This window comes from Melozone crissalis, unplaced genomic scaffold (assembly GCF_028551555.1).
Source record: "Melozone crissalis strain CALT ecotype California unplaced genomic scaffold, PUWL_Pcris_2 ptg000063l_1, whole genome shotgun sequence".
Classification (NCBI taxonomy): domain Eukaryota; kingdom Metazoa; phylum Chordata; class Aves; order Passeriformes; family Passerellidae; genus Melozone; species Melozone crissalis.
Window position 1 is genome coordinate 4,153,007 of NW_026535841.1, and position 25,315 is coordinate 4,178,321.

At 49.4% G+C, this 25,315-nt stretch overlaps 1 protein-coding gene across 3 annotated transcripts; it reads right to left on the reverse strand.

Moving 5' to 3' along the window:
* Window positions 1-25,315, reverse strand: ADORA2A (adenosine A2a receptor). Of its 3 annotated transcripts, XM_054288928.1 has the most exons (4): window positions 25,016-25,088; window positions 17,699-17,817; window positions 10,745-11,616; window positions 1-3,648 (listed from the first exon to the last, which is right to left on the reverse strand). In XM_054288928.1, the coding sequence occupies exons 3-4, from the start codon at window positions 11,092-11,094 to the stop codon at window positions 2,688-2,690; spliced, it is 1,311 nt and encodes a 436-aa protein (XP_054144903.1). In that variant the 5' UTR covers window positions 11,095-11,616; window positions 17,699-17,817; window positions 25,016-25,088; the 3' UTR covers window positions 1-2,687. The 3 variants fall into 3 exon arrangements, with proteins under 3 accessions (XP_054144903.1, XP_054144905.1, XP_054144904.1); XM_054288930.1 differs by lacking the exons at window positions 17,699-17,817; window positions 25,016-25,088 and adding an exon at window positions 25,258-25,315; XM_054288929.1 differs by lacking the exon at window positions 17,699-17,817 and having other exon boundaries at window positions 25,016-25,089.

The window sequence follows — 25,315 nt, forward strand, 5'->3', positions numbered from 1 at the left end:
CCCTTCACACACCCTTTTCACTTCAAGTTTGACCACTGATATTGAAAGGGACTGGACACTCTTGGGGGCAGCTCAAGCAGCAACACAAAAGTTCAGTTCAAGACATGTGGAAAGCCACTAAGCTCAGGTGGTGATCTAGTTGGGCAGGAAAGTTTTCCAGAGCAATCTGGAAAGCAAAGCAATCCTAAGCTTGTCCATCAACATAGATCAGCTTGATTCTTGGGGCAACCAAGCAAGAAACAGCCACAAGTAGGTGTGGAGATGCTCAGGAAATATAGAAAGCAACCAATCCACACCAACTGTGCAAACCATCCCTTTGCCAATGGCAGCTAAAGCTCAGCAGGCAACACTTCTGCACTGGTGTGTGCTCCAGCACATGAGCAATGCTGGTATTTTCCCACACTTCCTCCCCTGCTCTGGCTCTTTGTGGACCTAATTGTTATTGACATGAGTGCCGGATGTAATCTTGTGTTATTCTTAGAAACATTTCAGCTCCAGCTGAGGCCTGAAGAGAACAGCCCCCCATTTTCCTGAGTTCTCTGCTGCTGTTACAGGAGGTCAGAGAAGGCATCACACAAATAACCCACAGCAATATTCCATCCAGGAGGATCAGGAGTGACGAGATCCCGAGTCCCCCTTCGCAGGAGCTGCCTGTGACATCAGTGACAGGGAATGGCTCAGAGCTCCTTCAGGGATAATCCTCTCCTCTGACATCAGACCACGGGCAAGAGCCCTGCCAAGAAAGCAGCAGTTCAATTAAACCACCAAGTCTATTGTTCTACAACTGGCCTGTCTTTCTGCTAAGCACTGTGGTGGCAGCCTCATCATTTTATCCATCTCACAGCAAGCTTTGTGTAGCCCACAGCAGCTACATGCTCAAACACATTCAGCATCACAAGCTTCTCCCCACATGCGTGTAGGGAAACTGGCAAAAAGAAAATTCTCCTCAAAATAAAACTGATTTTTCACTTTAATAGTTCACAATATATAAAATAAACATGGAATAAGAACACACAGACCTAACCTGCTCTTCCTCAAGTATGAAAATCCCCCTTGGCTTCTGAAATGTTTGTGGACAGACACGAGGAGGAACCAGAGTGAGGGAGGATATTTCTGATGTTTTCAGCTAGGGAATGAGCTTCAGATCCCTGGAATTACCAGACTTTTCACTTCCCAGCAGGACCTGGGACTACTGCCTGTCTCTCCAGAAGGCTGGTAGTACAGGACATGGATTATTTGTCTGAAAAACTCAACCCAGACAATATTCAGGTAGAATTCCAGCTGATGTGGTTTTCTGCTGTTCTTGAGCTGCCAAACTTCCTTAATTTTCCTTCCAGAAAATTACCAAACTGCAGTGAAACACCTCTGCAACAAACCACAGCAATGTGTACACTTGCTGCAGCACAAATTTGCCTGTTCTCTTCTACAGAAAGTAGAAACTGCAGTTTCTAAGCTGAGTTCCAATACCACTGACACCTTTCAGCTTCTCAGAGCAGGAGCATCTTCTAACCAGACAGAGCCCAGAGCTTCCTCTGTTGGCCTCTGCACCACAAGGACACATCAGGCTTCTCAGGAAAAAACTGAAATCACAGGAGAAAAGGTTTTTTAAATAGAGCTCATTGGAATTCCAAAATTAGGTCAAGGTATGTGTGTGGGTTGCTCTCTATCCCAAGAAAGAAGTAAAAAAAAGTCCCTCAGCCTGTTGAGTGAGGATGAAGATGACTGAAATATGGAATATTACTTCCCCTCACACACATCTGGGGCCATGGAAAGAATTTGCATCCTAGGAGCTCAGGAGAGAAGCAGAGAGGGAGGGGGAGAGCTCTACAAAGAGCTCCCACACCCACAGCCCTTGACAGCCCTGCCCTGAGGACACAGCCCACAGCACCACAGCCTTTTGCCAAGGGAAATCCTTGGCAAGGCTCAGCTTTGGTGATTTGTTGGACAAAGGGGAGTGCTAAGAGGTTATATTTGCCATGTGCATCTGGAACGCTGAGCACTCAGGGAACAGACATGAGCTCTTGCCCATCTTTTATAAGTTAACATAAAGTAACCTTATCATCATGTGGAAAAAACCCATTTGAGCAACCTGTTGCAGTAAAAGCTTCAAGAACACAAACTGAAAGACAAAGTGCCATGGTTGAAAGTATCCAGAGTTCCAATCAGGTAAATTCCTTCCCTCTCCAAGCAGTTCCTGGCATCCTTCCTGACAACAGATTTTGCTATCCCCCTTCTGCTTGTTGCAGGGCCACAGAACTCAGAGGCCCTTCCTTCCCAGTTGCTCTTTGTTATTCAGGGAATACTTCCAGCCACACTTCTATTTCCATAGGTAAAGACAGTGAAACCAGCTCTCAACCAGAGGCACAGTACAGCAAAGTGTCCCAAAATCCCTGCATCAGCAGTCTCCCAGTGCTCAACTTGGAATGCCATCCTCGACCTTGGCACTGCCCTTGGTGACAGGTCACTGATGGGTAACGTGTCCTCCTTCCTTAGTCCACTTCAGTGGTCTCTTGGCTCTTCTCCAGCCTGGTATTTAGGATCATCCAACAGTCCTGGATATGGACCCCTTTCTCCACAGTGATCTGAATACACTGCTCTCCCCCCGCCCCCCAGCCTCCCTTTCTGCCATGGCAGAGGTCACCAATGGAAAAAAAAACAATTCTACCAGGAAAATTTCAAAAGTCTCATCAGGAAACATCAGCTGCAGCAAAGGCTGCTCTTTCCAGGTCTGAGTAAGACACCTGGGCATCAATTAGCTCTTCACTGTGAAGCTCCCTGTTCAGGCATGCATCTGAGAGAATCCCATTTTTACAGGAATGCGGGAGATGTCCGTTTGTCTCCAAGTCCAGAGCGTTTCCGTTCTGGTGCCATTCCAAGGCAGCTTTGCATTTGTTCAAGTCCTGCTTCTCGGGGTCCCTGTGGATCTCTCCGTTGCCGTACAGCTCCAGCGCATACTCACCGATCCGTATGCTGGCGTTCTCCGCGTCCCCGCCGTGGGTGGAAGTCCTGGAGCTGGCGGCTCCCGCCTTGAACGGCTCCTTGCGGCCCAGGATGTGCTGGCTGATGATCTTGCGGAAGGTGTAGCGGAACTCCCTGATGCGGTAGGCGTAAATTAGGGGGTTCACCACCGAGTTAGCGTGAGACAGGATAATGGCCAGGTACATCAGCCACAGGGGAGCGTGGGCACAGTCCGGGCAGAAAAGGGTGAAGCAGTTAATGATGTGCAGCGGGAGCCAGCAGACCGCAAACAGCCCGACGATGATGGCCAAGGACTTGGCTGCATGGACCTCCTTCTGCAGCGTGGAGCGGGAACGTTCCCCGTGTACCATCTTGTTCTCCATCTGCTTGAGCTGGCGCCGCGCTGCCATGAAGATTTTCAAGTAGATACCAAACATGAGAAGGAGGGGCAGGAGCACACAGGCAAAGAAGTTGTAGTAGACCATGTACTCCATGGTGACCACGGCCTCGAAGAGACACGCCACCATGCTGTTGCTGCAGTTGATGGGAGAGGACCAGTTGGAATGGGGCTCTTGGATCTGGGCTCCGTTGTGCCAGCCCAGCATTGGAGTCAGGCCGATGATGAAGGACAACACCCAGCAGATGGCAATGACGCCTTTGGCTCGAGAGCCGGTCACCAAGCCATTGTACCTGTAAAGCAGAGCAGATGGGAGCTGTGTCAGTGTCATTCAACAAGCTGCTGGCACCCACACAACCTCACAATGGCCCCATGGCCCAGAAGACAGTGAGAAAGGCACCTCCTTCATCAGAGGGGCCTTTGCACTGATGTGCAGAACCCATGCAGCACACCAAGGACATGCTGACACTGTGCCACCTACTTCCCTCCCCTTTCCTTTAAGCAGTGAATAGTTGACAGAAAAGCAGGGAAATAATTCAGTTTTCATCTGTGCTCCTTCACTGCACCAGTCCACTTGGGTGTGCACATAGATCTTGCAGCCTGGATAACCAAGAGCACTGCTCTGACCCTTGTGATGAAGACCACTGTGGGTCTCTTGCCACAGCCTAAGGCAGCAGCTCCTTCCTGGCAAAGGAGCAGCCTTTTAGCATGGAATTGTTAGGTCTGTCTTGCAGTAGATCTGTAAAACAAATAGCACAAAAGAGCCTGGAGGCACAGAGCCACCAGCCCTGCATCCACGTTCTGGTGTGCTCCAGGGAGATCCTGCTGGCTCCATTGCAGCAGCCAGGCTGGCATTGCCTGCATGGCACCTCACTCTGCTCCTCAGTGGCACTTTCAGGAAAAGCAGCACCACCAACCTTCTTGAAATAACTGAGGCAAGTCAGCAGTTTTCCTCACCAGCCCAGCTAAGTCGATCCCATATCTTTCTCAGAAAAGAGAAATAAAGCTGGGGACAATTCTCTGACTGCAGGTGTGCCATGGCCTGCCCTGCACACACCAAAGGGACCTCAGTGGTGGAGGTATTGATGCCTGGCTGAAGCCACTGCTCTTAACAGTAAACTTTCCATAATCTGTTGAAAGAAACAATAACCAAATGGTAAGGATCTGACAGTGCAGCAGAGACCTTGGTTTGTTTATCAGCCAGTTTCCAGGGCCTCACAGGTTACTGCGAACCCTGAGCTGACTCCACCAGTTCTCCCCTCTGAAAATGTAAATTAGGGCAGCAGTTTAACATTTCAGTGCAATTTCCTTCCCTGGGTAATGCTCAGCATGGAAAGTAGATGGCTGGGTTCTCACATGGCAGCGTGGGTCCCACACTGTGTTTGACCCAACAGTAGCTCCCAGTGTTTACCCAGTGCTCCTTCTGCCTCTGTCCCCAGAATTCTCTCCAAAAACAAACATTACAAGAAATAATACAACAAACCACAGAAATCTTTCCATCTTCCAGTGAAATAATTGCTCCCACAGGTTCATGCTCCTATCCCAGCACGAGTTCAAGACAAGGGAGAAGAGTGGCTGCTTTTGCACAGTACAGAATGGAGATCCTGCACATGCTTTAAATCCCTGACCATGGGCTTGGAAAAAAACAAGACCCATCAGGCTTCAATTTCCCTTTCTCAGTTGCATTTCAAAACCAGAAAAGAGTAAGTGGATAAGGGAGCCAAGCACACAATTCCCAGCACGCAAAACACACCTAAATTGCCCTTCCAGAAATGAGGAAAGACTTCAGCTGATTCTGAGGGAGAAAAAGGTTTTTTCCAGCAATTAGCAGATCCTGCTCAGTGCTTAAAGGATGCAAAGGGCGCAGCATGAATGGTAGTGGAGAGCTGCTCCATTCAGACCTCGTCCACACATCAAAACAGCATCTGTGCTTTGAAATGTACACTCAGGGAGCAAGAGAGTGGCTGGGGGCCCTTGAAGCTTGAAAAAACAACAAAACAAAACAAACAAAACAAAACAAACAAAAACAAACAAAAAAAAGACAAAACAACCCAACAACAACAACAAAAATCCCAAAAACCTCCCACAACCACCAAAACCCTGCAGCCCTGGAATTAGCTACATTTTGTCAGAGGAATTTTGAAACTGCGCAGCTGTTATCCCACGACTAGAGATGTCCCTTCCTTCCACTAAAAACACATTCAGCGCTGCTCCAGACAAACACCCCGCCGCATTTCCCCCTCCCTCCTGTCCTCTGGGGATTCCCATGCAAGGAGCTGTGCAAGGCTTCAGAACAGCACCCAGCCCCAGCAGCTGCCCAGCTGCAGAGCACTGCCCTGCATGTCCATAACACCTCGGTCAACATCTCCCAGGGTCAGGACAGAGGGCTCACAGCATCTGGTGACAAAGCCAATGGCCTTGTGCTGGCCAGGTACCCACTGAGAAGTGTGGATTTGTTTAGGAGAGCTTAATTTCTGGGATCCACACGAGGCACCTCTGACTGACTTGGCTGAGGCAGCGTTACAGTCCAGATGGGCTTTCTTGGACTCTTTCCTCTCATCCACTTGGAGATGTCATTGAAGATTTTGTGTACATCTTTGTGTGCTTTGTCTCAGTATCTTTCCAGGCTCGCAGCAGCCAGGCCAGAGCCATTCCATTCCACAGGGTGACTTCAGGGCTCCCCAGACACGTCCCCAACCCTGGCAACCCTGGGGGCTGCTGGCACCACGCAGGAGACACAGCCAGCTGGAAGGAGCTGCTCACACCTGTAGCCCCTGCTCTGCAGAGCTGGCAGGTGACTTTGCAGCGTGCCTGATGTGTCCAGGCTGCACTGGATTGTCTGTGCAGCAGCAGTTCTGCTTCCTGGAAATAACACACTTGCTGCACAACCAACCACTTCTGCTTGTGAAACTGCAGACACAAAGGATGTGAGCACAGGGATGCTCATGGTGGGGATAGAGTCACGTCTCCTCTACAAAGCAAACCCAGCTTTTGCAAACACATGGAAGTGTGAAAGTTTTCCCCAAAATAGTTTCAACCTGCCCTGCTGCTCTCCCAAATACCCAGCTGGCAAAGTGGAGCAGGAGAACAGCTGCCCTTGGTGAATGTACAGCTCCTCTGGGCTGCCTAGAGTAATCCAGCTGTGGATGTGTCTTCAGGGAGAAGTTAAACTCTTTCACTGCATTGAGTGGTATGTAGCTGGCCTAACTCACCCTCACAGTGTCCAGCCATCCTGCTGCTTGTCTTCCAAGCCCTCCTTTGTGGACAGCACTGCACATCCTCTGGCAGGTGTGCAGCATTTTTCAGACTGCATCACCCAGAATGCCCAGCTGAGGGCTTTGATCTGAATTCAGCACTGCTCAAAGGTGTTTAACAAATCACTACAAAACACTGCTCACCAAGCACCCACCAGCCACACTTCAGGCAGCTGCAGCATCAGGGACAGCACCAAGCAGGAGATTCAGTCCCTATTGCATGTAGGTGGAAATGAGAGACCCTGGCAAACCCAGATCATCCAGGGAATCTGGGACAGGGCAAGAAATCAAACTGAGACCTTCACATGTACCAACTGAACAACCTTTCCCAAACCACTCATCTGGAACCTTCCTCCTCTATTGCCAGGCACCAACAGATCCTGGTGTTTATCCACGCTCTGGAGAGGGGCAGGTGGGGTCCCCCAGGTGGGCACAGGTGCCCAGCATGATCTCTTTAACCAGCAGGAGCAGCAATGATGGGCAGACACGTTCTGCTTGTGATGTGATCAGCTTCCTGAGCAAAACCTTGGTAACAGCAAGTTCTGTGCAGACCATGAAGGCACTGCTCTCAAAGCTGTGCCCATTTAAGAGAAGGAGAGGGATTACTGTGTTCTCACATTAGGCTGAACCTGCCCTAAATCTATTTAACAGATGAACATACGTAGGAAATGCCTGCCATAAAGTCAAAAGGTTTTATGGTGAGCAGGGAAAGAAATTAATCCACATATGGCTCAAAGTGGCAATAAAACGTTAAAACCCTGATTCACTGGTTTAGATGCTCACATATGAGCATTAAAGAAAGGAAATCTAGGGAATTAAAGCAACTACTGAAACAGACTGTTCCCAGCACAAAGGTCCCTTGCACATCCTATACTTTATTCGGGGTTGGTGTTCATTTCTCCTATGTTTCCTAGATTTTGGGAAGCCAGAGCACCAATCCTCATTTAGCTTTTCCTTCCTTGATTCTTCATGTCCTCTGGCACAAAAACATCCCCATGCCACCTCAGAACTGCAGTTTAAATCACCACCACGTGGGATAACATGGGATAAACCAGTCCCAAAGCTCCAAACATCAGGGAGCTGCACCTTGCTAATGTTTCCCCAGAGAAGCCTGGCAGCAGCAGAAGCAGCTTTCACCGGAGGCAAAGGCTGCAGTGGCACTGTGTGACCCACGTGTTTCAGCACGGAGAGCAAGCAGCAGCCTCAGCAACCTCAGCAAACTTCTCTGTTTGGCTGCAGGAAGGAAAATCTCCCCTCTGTGTGCTGTGAGTTGGAGGTACCTGTCCTTGCTGGGAATGAACATCCTTCCACAGATCCCTGCCCAGGATCACACGGCTGGGCACGCTGCCCTGGCTGGCACCGCGGAGCCTGGAGAGCAGCAATTGTTCCTGGCCCAGGGCTCCATCCTGGGGCCCACACTCACAGCCAGGTTTGTGCAGAGACCTGGGGGTTGGATATTGGCCAGGGCAGGTTTTCAGGTACCTGCCATGTGAGAGACCTCTCATTGTCCTAGAGTGAACAATGGCTCGGGCTCCCTTCCCTGGCAGTGCCTTACTGTGGTACATTTGTATGAAACCTGGCAGAATTCAGCCAGGTGCTTGAGAACTTGTGGAAAATAGACCAAATTCTACAAAATATTGCCATTGTTTGAAAGGCAGAACACATAAGATATTCACAAATTTGTTTTTATCTATTTTAAAATTTCACCTATAAATATTTTTTTCATTGCAGTTTTTTGGAGGGGGGTATCTTCTCCACAAAAAAATAATTTCAAAGGTAACTAATAATGTACTGAGGGGTCCAAAACCAAGCAGTATCAGAAAACCCACTCTTCTGCCTTCTTAATACTGACAGTTTATTTCTGTAGGAATACACATCCACATATGGAGTTATCTTCATTAGGACAGATCAGACATGAAATATTTAAAGAGAAACAGAAGAATAAAACACAGGTTTGGCCCTTTTTGGTTTCCCTGGAGTGAAGGAAGTCTGGTCTATTAATTATTCAGCTAATGAATATTAGGAATACCTGCTGGTACCTTTCATGTCCTGTGAGGAGGAGAAGGGACCTTCCCAGGTATTAAAGGATGAGGTGAAAACAACACCCTGTTAGTGGCAGAACTTTCCATCAAATTGTTTGACCCCTTTTTGAGACAAACAGCTATTAAAAAAAAGAAAAAACATGAGGATGTGGGCAATCTAAATTATACCACATTTCCCTCTTCAGATAATCAGCTTTCACTTTCTCACCATGTCTGAGGCTATAAATGCTTATTCATCCATAAATTCTAAAGGCAAAACGCAACTGACAAGTACATCACTCCTGCTGTGAAAGGACAAACAGCAGAGGACAGAGAGGAGGAGGAACCCATGGATTTACCTGTGGGTTTCTGCATCCAATCAGTCCCTCTGTTCCTGGGGAGGAAGAGGGTGTGCTCTGTTTTTTCCAAAACAAGATAGTGAAACCGGTGTCCTGCCCAGCACTGATGTACTCTGGTTTTTTTGAAAAGACTCTTTACCTTGGCTGTTCCAGGAAATTACATTTTCAAGACAATATAGTTACAGTGATAGCCCAAAACGTGGGCAGAAATCCAGATTTTAAAAATCCCTTTCCTGGCAAGTCATGCTCTAGCAATAAGAGAGCTTAAACTGTCAGCAGGCATCCTCAGAGTTACCTTGTGAGAGATGAAATCAAGACATCAGCCCTTCTCAAACCATTCCAGAGGCAGCTCCCAGGGGCTACTCAACGTATTTCCTTGTACCATTTGTCATTATTTTGGTTTATAAACTGGAATCATCTATAGCAGAACTGTAGAAAAGTGGAGACTGTCCAGTTTATAGGTAACCATTATCAACAGAGTTTTCTCTGCAATAAAATGGAACAGTTGTTCCTTACACCTACATCAAAACCAGAGGCTGTAACAGGTATGACCAATAGGGTTTGGAGTCAGTGTTAGAGCAGCACAAAGTTGCTGAGGTGAGGCTTCAGAAGGACTTGGCTGCACTGGTCCTTCCACATGGAAAGGCAATTTCCGCTCTCCAGGGCTCCCATTCTGGTTTGGAACAGGAGGTTTGTGTTAATTGACATAAGTGCTGCATGACCAAAGTATTCAGAAGAGACAGAACTAAATTGTACAGATCAGCAAAAGTGATTTAAGCTCAAGAAGAGTGAGGATGTCCAAAAACTCAAACTCAAGAGCATAAAAACCAGGAATTGGTTCCATTTTTGCAGCCACGTTGGTTGTTCAGGAGACGAGGGCGGTCTCTCCTTTCCTGAGAGCGTGCTGCATCCTCCCAGGGACAAGACAGGAAGGAAGGAGACTCCTACAGTCCTTCTGCAGCCTCTCCAGAGCTTCCTCTCCATCTCTGGAGCTCGGTGAGTGCCTCAGAGCAGTCACAGCAGTGTGGGGCTGCCTCGCGCCCACGGGCACACAGAGCCCATTGCAGCAATGTGCTCCTGCCAAACTGAATGAGCAGCAGCCCCTGTGTGTGTGACAAACCTGCCCCTGTCCCATGCCAGCCTCCCTGGTCACACACCACATAGCAGCCAGTCTCAGTCATTAAAATGTCCTTTTCTTTCCTTCAACTGCAGAGACCACAAATCCCCACCTGCAGGTTGGGCTGGGACAAGCCTCCACCTTGACCCATCCTGTGCTGTGCTTCCAGAGGCAGTGCCTGAGCCACTCCAAACCTTCCTGAGGCCCATTCCTTGGTAGCCTGCTGCTTCCTCTCCCTCCACATTAACCAGACCCCTGAGAGAAACCCCAGCTCCCTGCCCCAGCCCTGCTGCTCCAGCTTCAGGCAGAACCCCCTGCTCCCCATGGGGAGGGACAAGCTGGCCTCACCCCCTTTCTGCCATCCACGGCAGCTCGGGGCACAGCTTGCCTGGGTATGGAGCGGCAGCTCCCAGGCAGCACCTCTGAGATGCCATGGACACCCACCACAGGAGAACAGGAAAAGGAAGCAAGCAGAAAATCCACCAGCCAAGGCAGACTTTAGGACCTGGAAAAGTTGCTTTCAAAATACAGGAGAAAAAGCACCAATCCTCATTTAGCTTTTCCCTCCTTGATTCATCTCCAGACCTGTGTTTTTAGGGATGTTGAGCCCCCACCACCCCAGCCCAGCCCCTGCTCACCTGAGGGGAATCCGGATGGCAATGATCCTGTCGATGGCGATGGCCAGGAGGCTGAAGATGGAGCTCTGGGTCAAGACCAGGACAAAGCAGGCAATGAAAAGGCAGCCATAGAAGAAGGCACAGAAGCCAGTGCTGATGGTGATGGCAAAGGGGATTGCCAGCACCCCCACAGCAATGTCAGCAGCAGCCAGGGACACCACAAAGTAGTTGGTGACGTTCTGCAAGTTGCTGTTGAGATAGACGGCCCAGCAGACCAGGATGTTGCCCAGGATGGCCAGCACAGCGATGATCAGCTCCAGGATGATGTAGGCTATGTCTGAGAGGAAGTCGTCCTTCCCATGTACTAGCATGGTGAGAACAACCAGCCCCAGAGCTCAGCGTTCATATCTGCAGAGCCCTGAACAGCCAGCACCCCTCAAGCTGCCTGGGCTCCCTGCAGGGCTCAGCCAGCCCAGGAAAGCTGCTCACACACACGTCTTCCTCCCCATGGCTGCTCAAGGACTTTACAGGGGACGGTGTCAAGAAAAGAAGCCCAGGGTCTGCCAGCTCCAGCACAGTGGATTAACCAGGTGCAGAACAATTCAGGCTCCAGCAGACAAACGGACAGGAGAATCCCTCTTGGGGACAGACAGTGCTGGCCAGGCCTCAGGGTCCAGCAGGCAGCGCAGCACAGCAGCTGTACTGAACAGCAGAGCCACATTGGCTGCGGTGCTTTGTTTCCTGTTGAGAATCCTCCTCCTAGTCATGGCTTCCTGTCATCCCCATGCCATAGCAACATCCTCTGGTCCTCTTTTTCACCTTTTCCCACCAGGACTTGGGAAATATTCTCTTCAGCTGAAGCAAACATTAAACTTCTTCACTTGCAGCTTCCTCTAAAAAGAAAAGAAAACACCAACCACATAGACTAAGTAATCAGCTCTGCAGAGGAGCTGGAGAAAGCAAAATCTCATTAAAGTGGCACATTAAATTGATAACGGATATTACACAGACCTAGAAGAATACATTATTGGCAAAATTCTCACATTTTGTCTATCCTGAAAGCTGCAGGGCCAAACCCAGGTTCAGGAAGGCAGCATTTCACAGTGGTGATGGGAAACAAGGGACATTTTGTTTTCAAGGCTACCAACTGAGCTGGCACTTGAGCAGCTGCTCCACAGCCCGCCCTGAAACACGAGAGCCCCACTAATTATGTGCTGGCAAGTGCTGAGGCTGCACAGAGGAAAGGTGCAGGAGCCTTTCCCACACACCTGTCTCCCTCTGAGGGCAAACACCGCGCTGGAGCCATCACGTGCTGCCCACCCTCACGCGCTTGGCCACACAACTGCTGCGCCAGGGCCCTGCTCTGCAGGGACAGGGGCCCTCAGCCACAGGGCCCTGCTGGCACGTGTGTGGTCAGCCCTCTGTGGCCTCCATGGATCCACGGTGCAAGATCCAGGGCAAGGAGCTCAGACAGGGACATCTTTAGGGCACTCCTGCTGACCATGCTCACTCTTTGCAAGGCTCTCTGCAGGCTCCCCTCCTGCAACTCTGTTATTTTTGTTCATGTAAATCTCTCTCCTATCAGCAAACCACTGGTTCATGGTACCTGCACTGTCCATAGTGTTGGTGGCATCCAGGACAGCATCATCCTTCTCCCAGAGCCAGCCAGAGCCAGGCCCACCCAAACTCACCTCTCCCAAAATACACACCCAGGCACAGGGCCATGCTCAGGGCTGCACTCCAGCTCCTGCAGTTCCTGCACACAGCTCTGGGCTAAAGCTGCTGCTGCTTGTGAGGAAACAACCCTGCAGCTGCATTTCATACGGAATACACATCACCTGCACACCCCTGCAGGTCACCTCGTACCTCCGTTCAGATATGGGGGCATTTCACCACAGCTTCAGCTAAAAATGCAGAAGGGAGAACACAGTTCCCTGAGCTTTGTGCCACAGTCAAGAGATAATTGCTTGCTGTCCTCGCCTGTCACTTCCAGAGTGGGTTGCAAACCTTATTTAGCAAGCTTTAGCAATAATATTTTCTCATTAATTTAAGAAACAGCTTGATACATCAGAGGGTTAGGAGAGAGAGAGAATCACAGCACTAACTGATAAATCACCGAGCTCAGTTTTGGATGCAACAAGGACCTCCAAAACACAAGATTTTTGAGCTCCATCCACAGGTGATCTGGCATGGTCTCACCCATCAGGGTTTGATGCCTTCACAGTTCACTCTGTTTTCAAGTCAGAAACCTAATTTCTCAGGATAAAATAAAAGGGTAAAGACAGTGATAATAAAAGAAAATATGATTAACTTGTGATTCACATCTGATCTCAGGAATATAATCTAATTTTAGACCTTTCATTGATTTAGAGCTCTATTGCTAATGCTGCATTTGAAAGGAAAGCGAATGATTCTTGGTGGTTTGGACATGCTTCAAACCCCTTGCTTTTCTCTACCTTCAGCTATCTTGTTTCTGTGTTTTTTTTGGTTTTAGCAGAAGAGATCAACAGAAGAGATCAGTGTGTGATCTAGCTATTAAGAGGAAGATAAAGATCATCCGTTTAATCTTTTTTAAAGAAGAAAAACCCCGAGAAGTCTCTATATTGTCTGTGCTCCTACAGCAAAACCTTCGGTTTTTCAGTGGCTTCCTAAGGATGGCTTTTACTTTCTAGGATTTCAGGGATGTCAGTGATATGCCCCTGCAAGGATCTGCCTGTCCATTACAAATCCCAACAGGTTTGTTCCAAAGCAGCAACACTGAAACCTCACCCTGCAGCCCAGCTTCTGGGGAAGAGGATGAGAATGAATATAAGACAGAAATAAAGAAGATCTGGAGGCAGAGAGAACAGAAGGGGCAGGATGAGAAATAAACAAGGCTTTGTGCATGTGTGTGAGCAAGAAGGGAGGAAAAAAAGACAGGAAAAAGCTGGTAGGAGGAAAAAAACAACCCAACAAAGGAAGCAGTGGGCAAAACAGGCTCCTCAGAGGAAGGGGGTGCAGGACATGGCTGAGACTGAGACTGAGGTGGGTGTGAGCCCCTGGGTCCTCAGCAGGACAGAGTGGGAGCACACACCTCCCACAGCCTCACACCTCACCATGCAGGACAAGAGCACAGCAAACTCCAGTGCCAGCCCAAGATTAGAAACATTTGACAAAGTACTCTGACATACTTGGGCCCAAACCGCTGCTAAAGCCACAATCATTCCCCTACAAGCTCCTCTGGGATGGAGTCAGAACTGAGGGAAGCCCTGGGAACTGGGCACCTTAACCCTGGTGCTCAGGATTTACCTACAGCCCTGCTGTTGCTCTTGCCCATCCTGTTCACAGCTCAAACACCTCAGTGAAGAGGATCAAAGCAAAATTACTGCATATTCTTCCCCACTGGAGAGCTCCCTTCAGTAGGATCACAAAGCCATACTAATCCTAGATGCATTTTTGTTTATCCTGACTCTGGCTCATCTCAAACTCCAGCAGGACATGGAGGAAAGTTACAAACGTCACTGTGGAGCTCCTGCACATACCAATGGCTCAGCACAGAGCTGAAATTCCCTACACCTCTGCCTGGACCTGAAAAAGAACAGGAACCTGCAGTTCAATGGCTGCACACACACTGTCCTCTGACACAACAGAGCTTTTAACCTTCCACTTTGACTCTTTCATGGCCTCGTGTTGAATTTGAATTTTTTATCTCTGAGTTTGTTTGTCTCTTGCTTCCATCTCTCTACACAAACAGTGAGTGGCCTGATTCCTCATCCCAAGCCCCAGCCATTTATTCTGAAGCAATTGGAATGTTATGTCCAGAAAAGGACAGCGTGTCCTTCCACCCTCTGCTCTCAGATGGGCCGGAAAACATTCGGAGTTCTGCAGAGCCAGCACATCTCAGGGGAGACACGGCTGCAGCTGAGCAGGTGTCCCAGCCACCACAAAACAACATTTTGTCTCTGCTTCAGTGCTGCTCAGCAGCCACTGACATTAGAAAAGCCAATTACAATTACTGGCCACACCAGCCCAGGCTCACCTGCTGCTGACAGAATGTGCAGGAGGGTTCACGTTCAAGCTGAGCTCACCTCTGCTCATTCCTCTCTCACAGTGCCAGCTGCTGTACTGCTCACCTGGCACAACAAATCTCCATTTCAGGAGTAGGTGCAACTTGCTTTACAACAAAAACAGGCTCAGTCTTTCTGCTTATACAGCTAGAAATGCACTGCACAGGGACAAAATGAAATACAGACCACCCAGAGAAGATGACGTAGGTCCAGAGGCACAATTAAATTTATTGTAGAATTGTCTACTTCATGCAAGACCCAAAGGCTCAGCAATCAGGTCTAATAAGAAAAAATTAATTAACAATCTGCTTTACTCACTGGGGAAGTGTATATTTAACATCTCAAGCCCTTGAGGGATCAGCATGGCAAGCTTCTTGAAACTTAAGAAAAATAACCTGTATCACTCAACAGGCTGGACAGCTACAATTAGTATTTCTTCATCAGCCCTTGTTTTATTTTGTTAATTCCTTCTTGATACCCCGGGCTATGTTCCGGCCTTTCCCCCATTATTGAATAAACCTTTTTTGTCATTCACAAACCTGTAAACCTGCTGCTCTGTTCGTTTGTAGTGACTTGGAACACTCTGTTCTCTCTCATATTTCAGTCCCAATGCGAAACTCCTCCTTGAAAATTCAATAAAGCATCTGCACAGCACGTCCCCATGAAGCAATTCACCAGCAGAGCCCAGGCAAGCTTTAGTTTGGCATCTCCAGTTGACTTTGGACCAAGGCGCTGCCCCTGCTCTGAGTGCCAAAGGATTGAGCGGGGCCAGGGCTCGGCTCAAAGCACCCAGCTCAGAGCAGCTCCTGTGCTGAGCCCCTCGTGCTCTGGGGGTTTGGGCAGCCCCGGCTCTGTCACTGCTGCAGAGCAGATGCACCTCAGGGCCTGGGACACCTCAGCCTGGCAGCTCCTCTCACCCATCAGCAAAGCTGCGGATGCTCAGCAGCCCTCGGGGCACCGGGACACTCGGTGGGCACGCAGTGACAGAGCGCAGCCTCGCCTGGCCCCAGGGGGGTCTGTGCCTGCTCCGGGATGGGCAGGAGATCAGCAGGCAGGGATTGCTCATTCCACAGATCAAATCTTGCATCTCCTTCTACATGACCCTTCCCAGGTCCCAGCCACGTGCAGATTACCTAATTCCCTTAGGGGGAATCCTTGGATTCACACATGGCCCTAAGCAGAAGAATCGGTGCTGCTAAATCATTTGTTTCCTACTTTCCGAAGCCTGGAGGGGGAGATGCTTGTCAGTTTTTATCCTCTCTTTGAAATCCCTTCGGCTCAAAGAGAATCTCCCTATCTTTGAAATCAAAGACTCCAAGAAATCTTGTCTCTCCCCACCACTTCAGAGGATCAAGTCAATAAACCAGCCAATGTGCTCACAGGCAGAACAGAAATTTGCAAAACAACCGGGGCTGTAAAACATGCTGAAAACAGGTGTCCTTTGGGGAGAATGACAGGGAAGGAACAGGAGCACTTCTCTGTGCTGCTCAGGGGTTTCCTTTCTGTAGTTCAGTATTTTATGAACACTTCACACAGAGCAGCTTCCCAGGTCCCTGAGTGCTCACACAGAGCTGTGGGGAGCATCCCCAGCCCTGCCTCCCATGGGAGGATGAGGAGCTGTGGCTGGGTGGGGCAGGAAAGAGGAGGAAGGAGGCATCACCCACCTAACCAAGACGTACATTTTCTGATTCCTCTCTTTGCTTTATTATTGGCTGCTGCCTAAATGATCTTTTAGGTCATCTGCTTACAGTAACAGGAGGAAATTAAATATTAATAATAGACTATTTCCCTCTAGACTGCTCTTTGTTAACAAAGGATGCAAGTGAAACAAAGCAGGCAAAATTATCAGCACACCATGGTCTTGGTTTTCAGGTACCTGGAGCACTTGCATGCCTGCCTGCATGGACACCATTGAAAGAGCAGGACATGGGCAGGTGTGGAAATTTTTGTTCTTTTAGGGGCTCCACGTGCCAGTCTGACCCTCCCAGGCACCATTTCAGATTTTATCCAAAATATCATCTGAGCCACTGATGCTCTGACTGCAAAAATGCAAGGCCAGGGATTTTTGGAAGCACAGGCTTTGTCTCCTCTTGGGAAGTGAAGTCTGCTGTAATATAAACCTACAGAGGGGTAATGAGCTTTCTGGATAGGCTTTGCAAGTTCTCCTGAAATAATAAGTAAAATGAGAGCTTCAGCTTTGCTAAATTTGGTGTAATCCCCTCTTACAGGAAAGCAACAGCCCTCCAAGACTTAAAACCTTCCCTTCACATACTGGTGAAAGGCAGAAGAGATGGCTCTTCAGAGACCTGTACTGTGCCTGAACTTTGTCTATCAGTTTAAACATGGGAAACAATTCTGTTGTACATTTCCATCCCTGCTGCAGTCCAGGCCAGGAAAGGAGGCTGTTCTCCAGCATGGTGAACCTGGGTGTGAAACCTTGAATGATTTACCAGAGATACCCAGACTGTTGCACCAGAGACAGCAGCCAAAACTGTGACAAACCCACCCCCTGCCAGCCTGTCCTGAGACTCTCCTCTCCTCCTGTTTGTGCCCATTAGCAAAAACCCTAAAAACCAAAACTGCCCCAAAAATGAAATCCCACTGGACAACAAGCAAGATGGGCTGGCTGACAGGAATGGCAAATCCCAAACCAACATTGCAGCTTTGCCTCCTGCCCTCCAAGTGCTAGAAGTGGATTAATTTTTATTGTGGCAGCGGAAGATTAGAACAAAACACATTTGACCATATTTTTTTTCCTAAGTGGATGTTATAAATGTTTAAAAAGCAAGGAAAAAAACCTCACAGTAATTATCCCAATTCTAATGGTCACAAAAAGCCAAGGAGGGCAAAACTAAGTAAGGATGAATGACCAGCAGTTAAATAAGCCAGACCAAACAAAGAGAAGGGAAAACAGCTCCCCTGTGCTCACCAAAGTCTCGCTGGGCAGCAGGCATCATGAGGTATTGCCAAAAGACACCAAAACATTGGATTTTTTAGCAAATTTTTTGTACTCAGGACAGCTGATGTTCATTTATCTATGTGGTGTTTCTAAAAAAAAAAAAAAAAGAAAAAAATAGAGCATTTGGATAGGCTTTCATAAGGCAGACAAGTAAAAAAGCATAATTAAAACCATGTACCATGGCCAGAAACAAGTTACTACTGCCAACAGCATCCACAATGTCTCTGAGGAGCCAGTTTTCCTTTCCTGTGTGAGGGAAGAACTCAAAGGCAAACCCTGCCTCCTCACAGCCCTACTAAAGCCAGCTGTGTTCACACATGAGGAGCATTTCCTTCAAGGACAACATAAGAGAAATGAGGAAACAGAATATAAAGAAGAGGTGACCCATTGAAGAATACAGCAAGGGAAGAATTTACTCTGAAGATATTTATCATACTGCTAACACATCCATTCTGGTCTATTTTAAAATAATGGTGCAGACTTCTCTCCAGATGTGACTTTGCCTCTCATTTCTGTATGAAGTTTGCAGACAGGCAGTTGAGAATTGGGTACATCTGTTGGTTTTCTTGCATTTTTACGCAGTTATTCCCAAACCCTGTTTGCCTTCTCTAAGTGCAGGTTATCTCTGCCCCAGGTGATCCCTGCTCCCTCCAGCACGGTCCTGCAGGCTGCCAGGAGTGTTTGCATAAACCCCGATGGTGAAACAAAACCTCACCCGAGAGCAGGGAGAGCTGCTGCGGCAGGTCAACCAGCATCCTTCCACAGCAGGGAGAATGTAACTCTCACTGTCCCTCTCCATGTAACTTTAAATGATTCCCCAGCTGTCCATCCCTATCCTGATGAAAGCATTGTCCTGCTCATCCCAACAGCAGGCAAAAGCCACAAGAGCAAATTTTCTGTGCCCTGAGTTTGTTTCCAGCACTTTCCCTCATCCATTTTGTGACTGCTAATGCTGATTTGCTCAGGGTCAGCCTCACCATCCTGTCAGTGCTTCGGTCACAGCCTCAGAGCTCTCTAAGGCATTTCCAGGACTCTGCCACCCTCTGTGGATAAGGCGTGGATGCTCTGATCATGCCCCGAGGCCGCATGGCCTCACTTTGTCATTCTCCCTCCTTTGCTGTGACTTGCACCACTCTGCTGTCACCCTGTGAGTGACTTGCATTTCCACTGTCCCAGCCACACCGACACTGCACGTACTCACAGGCACCGGGTTTTCCCCAAATCCTTGATAATAATCTGATTAATTAAGACTTTCCAGCGTCCCTGCTGCTGCTGCAGAGTGTCAGTGTGGTGCTGAGAGCACTCTCAAGCCCTGCTGCCATTTCCCCGTAGGTTCAGTGCAATACAACATTGCCCAGCCCTGCGCTGCGGTCAGGGCGCGTCCGCCCCGCACCGCTCCCGCTTCCTGCAGAGCCGGGGTGCAGAGCGGGGAAATCACCCTGCTCACCGCCCAGGGCTGCCCTTCTGCACCGCTCCTCGCCCTGCAGAGCTGCAGCTGATCCGAAATCACTGCAGAAAACCTTTTCCTGCATTTGCTGGGGAGAGGAGAGGAGAGGAGAGGAGAGGAGAGGAGAGGAGAGGAGAGGAGAGGAGAGGAGAGGAGAGGAGAGGAGAGGAGAGAGCTGTCAGGACCCCACTACAGCAGAGATCCCTCCACCAGCCTTGGCAAGTGGCCCTTCTGTCCTGTGAAAACTTCAGATAATTTAGATATTTAGATATCAAAAGGTCCATCTGTAAAGCAACCTTCGATCGTTTCTCAAATGCATGACAACCATGATGCTCACACCTTGCCAAACAAGGATAAACCAAAAAAAAGACCCCCAAGGCAAATTCCTTAGGGACTGTGACATTTGACTCCAAACACAGAAGATGTTAATCAGACAGAGGTGGATCCTGGGGAGCTCTCAGAACAGACTCCCCAAGCCTTCAGGATGGTTTCTCCCCGGTGCACTGTGTCCATCTCTTGCTGCTGTAATCGTCCTGCTGGGCAGTACGGTGGCCACAAGGAGGAAAAGGAAGGTTTCCCTTTAGGAATGGGGTAGGAAAGTTAACAAGAATCCTAAATTAATCATAATGGTCAAGCAAAGTTTGCATCAACATTTTGTAAGACAGAGGATGACATAAAACAAAGCCTTAATGTTTTTCAGGTGTTTGACAGAGTTAGGTGCCTCAGCTTTAAAAGGTCTGCTAAAAGGCCTGCGTTTTGGGATTATCAGGAACAGTCCCAATTTATCTCTTGATATCCCTAGGCAGCCATCAGCAAGAGTCATTTTTTTTTTTGCCAAAATCCAGGCTGCAGAACATTCTACAAACTTTCTAAATGTCAATGCGCTTCCTCACACATGCTGCAGGAGCTGTGATGGTGCTGGTGCCAGCCCAGGTCAGCCTGATGTGATTTTCCACCATCCCATTGAACCTGGGCACTGATCTGTGGATTGGACGTATGTGGAAACTGCAATTATTCAAATCTGTTTCAATCACGTGCCTCTCTTCTGAAGATTTTAGTAAAAAGCTGCCCACCTCTTTTATCCAGGGGAATGTTTCCTATGGAAAATCCCAGCCTGTGCCCAAGTATATGGATCTTACACTGAAACCAAAGTTGTTACTATCAGAGAATATGACATTTAACCACCTACTTCCCTTAAGTCCTTAAGCTCAACAGCTGATTCATACCAGGATCTGACAATCCTGGTCTGTTGGGGAAAACTCAATAATCAAAACGATAGGGCTGTTTGTGGAGGACTTTCCCAGAACAAGAAGGGGAATTTGCATAAGAGGCCAGTATTAGAGAACAGTCAGAGAGAGCAGAAACATTTATGCTGCCCTGGTTAGAAAAAATGAGAGGGTGGGGAGGGAGAAAGGGGAGACAAGAAGCAAGGGGAGAACACAACAGTGCAACCCCAAACCAAAACATCTCCAACAAAGCCCAGCCTGGAGAAAACAGAGGAGACTCTGAGGTCTGAACACTAAATGAGGAAACTTCTAACGGGGAGAACTGTAAAGCTCACCATTCCCGAAGGATGCACGCAAAGCCCGCACCGGGCTCCGCTCGCAGCGCTGCTGCCCCGGCCGGGGATGCTCGGGCGGGACCCGCGGCTCGGGATCGCTCCCAGAGGCTCCGCCAGACACAGACGGGTCGGGAGCTGCGGGACACGGCGGGAGCACGAACGGGGACACGGGGACACCGGGACACGGGGAATGCCGGCCGCAGATGGAACAGCCCCAGGCTGCAGGGACGGCGTGCCGCTGCCTTCCCCCGGAGCTGGGAGCAATCGCAAATGCTAATCGGCACACAGACAGCAGCCCGGCATGTCACCCGTCACGTCTCCAAAGCTCCAGGAAAACCCCCCTTTCCTCTCCTTGTGTCACGGAGGCACAGGAAGATTCCCTCAGCCTTTCCCTCCCCCTGCCTCAAGTCAGCCCTGCAAGTTTCCCTCCTTGCAAACTTCTCCATTGTCTCAGACGCATTGTTTGCAAATGTTCCCTAAAAATGCTTTGTAAAGTATTCTTTATTCCTGTTTCAAGTCTTTCCACATCCCTGTGTAGCACCTGGACTTTATCTTGTTACCTGTCAGATAGTGATAAACCCACTGCAGGCAACCCCTGCCTTACCATCTAAGATAAATACAATTTGTCTTGTAGCTGTCATTTCTCTTCAAACCCTTCTTCCACAGCTGCCTTTGTAGTGGTAATAAAATTACTTTATTTGGGCTTGAAATGTGTAACTTTTAAAGAAATAAAAATGTAAAAATTCCCATCGGCAGGAGCCCCAGGACCCGGGTTGAGGAATGAGAGAGATCACACCTTTACCCACTCACATTTGCCAAATTCCTGCATTTGGTGAAGTGCTTTGAAATACTCTTTGCTGATTGCCTGTGTGTTGCCCACTGTGGCCAGGATGAAGAATGAGTTGGAGCAAAGGAGGTTTAAGCTGGAATCAGGGTATTTCCTGCACACAGGGAAAGTGAGGAGTCTCCACTGCTGCTCTTTAGGAGCAGGATGGAGAAAGATGTCAGGAATGGCAGATCCAGAGCTGATCCTGCCTTTGGACAGAGGTCTGGAGTAGATGACCTCCAAGAGCCTCCTAAGGATATCTTCCATAATTGAGAATTGTATGGGCCATCTGTCCATTCTGATCTACAGAGATCTACTGCAGGAAAAAAAAAGTGCAATATAACCAATAACTATCCCTGATAGAGATACAACCTTTGTGGAGGGAGAGGCATCTTCTGACTGCAGAAGGAACTGAAGCCTCCAGAGGTTAAATCACCTTCTGTGCATCTGCCAGACCCTCCTGCCCTGCCAAGAGAGAGTGCTGCCAGTTCTTCACCCCTAACAGCCCAACCCTCAATATTCAACCACAAAAGCATCTCATTAAGGGGCAGCTTCCTCAGCATTTCTGAAATGAGCAGAGAGGCAAGGAACTGGTGCTGCTTTGCTCAAGTAGCTTTACCAAGGCTGTTCAGGTGCACTGTGCAAAACCTGAAGATGGCCCATGAAGCAACCAAACCTTCTGGTCTAAATACCAGGTATCCTGATAAAAGGGAACAACCCTTCACTGACTTGTGAGGATCTTCTCTGATTCCTTGACACACAGCTCAAGATCTCCTTCCTGGTTTTTACTTTAGAGTCCAACCAAAAAAATATTTAATAGCCCATCTCCATTTACAGATGGAAATCACACAATAAAGAACAACCTCGAGATTTAATCACAATCCAGATCAAATGAGAAGATGAACACGCAGAGCCAGAATCTGTTTGAGCTGAAGACAAGGACAAACTTTGCAGGACACCAAGAGAGATGCTGGCACCAGCCTTTGGACGGAGAACAGCTCACTGCCAGCTGTGCAGAGCTCAGAGACTTTCCCCACTCTGTGCCTTGTCCCAGCTGGTGTGGGCAGAAATGTCAAACCCCAGCGAAGAGCTGAAGCACAGTGAAAATGGTGAGAAATCTGTGAAACCTTAAACATCCTGTGCAGACATCAAGAAATCATGCAGCCATCAGTCAGCCAGGCAGAAAGGAAGTGGTGAAGGGAGAGGCTTTCCCTCAGCACAAGATGGAAAAGCAGCCAGGTTCAAAAACAAGGGGGGACCAGACCCTTTGAGAGACAGCCCTGAAAGGAAGAGTAAAGATTCCCCCCAAAACCTTCTGCAGGGCTGAGCTTTCCCCACTGGTTCTCAGGAGAAATTAAGCACACAGCTCTACAAGAAATCTGTCATTGAAGATTAAACAAAAAAGATGAAGATCTTTCAAAAGTTGATTGTATTCAAATGCAATAGCATCAGCAGCCCTTATGGAAACACTCTATTAAAAAATCAGCAAAAACAGAAATGCAAATATGGGAGACCTGCAGAGGCTTTCCAGCTCAGACCTTCAGTGCCTTTTGCACCCACTGATAGAAGGACAGAGGCTAAAAACATCATTATTGGGCCAACATCCCCTGACCTGGTACAGGGTGATGCTGATTCTATTTTTTATGTATAAAATACATACGGAAAGACACAGATTATATACACATGAAAATTACAGATGTACCACATGGCCACCATTAAAAAGGAGACCTGCTTGCCTTTGTTGGTTTTTTTTTTCACACCCTGCAATAGGTCATTTTTATTTTAGGTACACACATACGTTGTTTGCAGTTTGTACCCACATGTTTTCTCTACAAATTCAGAGGTTCACAGCTTTCCTGGTTAATTCAGAATTTAATCCATTTGCTACATTAGACAGGATTTTGTTTCCATAGGTTTTTGTGGTACATGATTACGTTTATATTGACTTTTTTATTGAGATTCAGAATAAGGCATTTCCTCAACAGACCTAATCCAATTGAAATATCTCTCACATCCTTGCTGGTCACTTTATCTAATGTTTTTCTACCTCACTTGGGCAATATGCTCCAGGAGTGTCTCTGACTGCAGGGGCTGACCATGCTTTCTCTCCCTCTGCTAGTTTCCCTCATGCAGAAGAATGAATTTATCAATTACTCCAGTTCTTGAGTTACATGTGCCTGAGACTTGCAAGCCCGATAAGAAACCTGAAAACAAATACATCCAAAGACAGAGTTATCTAATAGTTGGCCATCTGCTTAGGAAAATCATTTTAAGTAGTTACAGCAATTCTATTAACTATTTACCAAGTGAGTCATGTTGTTCTCTTTAAGTTAACCCTTCCCGTCTCTCTGTGGGCTCAGTGCCCCAGGCAGTTTTGAAGAAGGTGCTCAACTACCTTCCCTCCTTTCAGGCCATGGCAAAACCAGCACTCCAGACCCCCCAAACTCACAATGTCCAGGGCACAAAAGAGCAATTAAGCAACCAAAGAGCAATAAAGCAGCCGTGACTGTCGGTCCATGCAGCAATCTGCTCCCGGAGCATCCCCGCACAGGGCAGCGCGCAGCAGCCCCGACGGGGTTGGGAGCGCGCCCGGGGCACTGCGGGCGGGCCGGGCCGGGCCGGGCCGGGCCGGGCAGGGCAGATCCCTGCCCCACAGCCCGCAGCCCGTCTGCCCGTCCGCCCGTCCTGCAGCCGCCTCTCCCCGCACAGGGCACCGGGCACAGGCCCTCGGGCAGGGCCGGCTCCATCGCGGGTGCCGAGGCTGAGCGCTCCAGGGAAAGAGGCTCTGCTGAGGAACTTTCAGCTGCTCGGCAGGGATAAGGCAGAGATGGAGCCTTTGGGACAAGACCGCACAGGTTTGGAGCCATCTATTCAGTCCCTGCCCTTTTCCCTTTAACACTATGAAGCGGATAGAAATCTCCTTTGAAAGCACTGCAGAGAAGTTTGCAGGATGAAGGGTGCTCCCCCGGAATCGCTATTTTGTCATTAAGCACAAATATCTGCGGAAGGCCGAGGAGGGGTGGGTGCAGGGAGGCAAAGTCCAGCGCCTGATGTTTGAGGGAAGATCCGCGGAGCAAACACCTTGGAGCGCGGGGGTGTGTCGAGGGACTGACAGTCGGGAACCAGCGCGGGGTGAAACGCACCGGCTCCACGGGGAAACACCGTCCGAGCCGGGGCAGGAGAAAGCGGCAGCCGGGCAAAATCGCCCCGTCCTGCGGCTGGGGGCTCGGCTGCACCGAGAGGGCAGCGGGCGGCCACTTTTCAAATTCGCGGGACGGGCAGGAGAGGGACCGCGGCTGCCGTGAGGGAACCCGAGCCCCGGCTGCGGGGCCGGCACCGAGCCGCGCTCGGGATGCTCCGGCGGGACGAGCCCCGCAGCCCGCCCCGCTCCGCCCCGGGCGCTGCTCCCCGGGCCCCGCCGCCCCTCCCCGCGGCCCCGCCGGCCTCACCCACCTGGGCTGGGGGCTCCGCTCCGGCCGCGCCCGGAGCCGCGCGTTGCTGCCGGCGCTGCCCCGCTCCGCTCCCGCCTCCGCGCAGGACGCGGCGGCCGCGGCTCCCCCTGCAGGGCGGCGCGGGGCGGGCTCGGCACCGAGAGCGGCACCGGCACCGCGGGACGGGCCCCGGCAGCGGCTTTACCCGGCACCCTCACGGAGAGCCCGCAGAGCATCCCGGGCTGCGGGAGGGACGGAACTTACTTGGGAGTCCTGGCTCGCCGTGAGGGACCCGCGAGTGACAGCGGCGCGCTTTGACCGG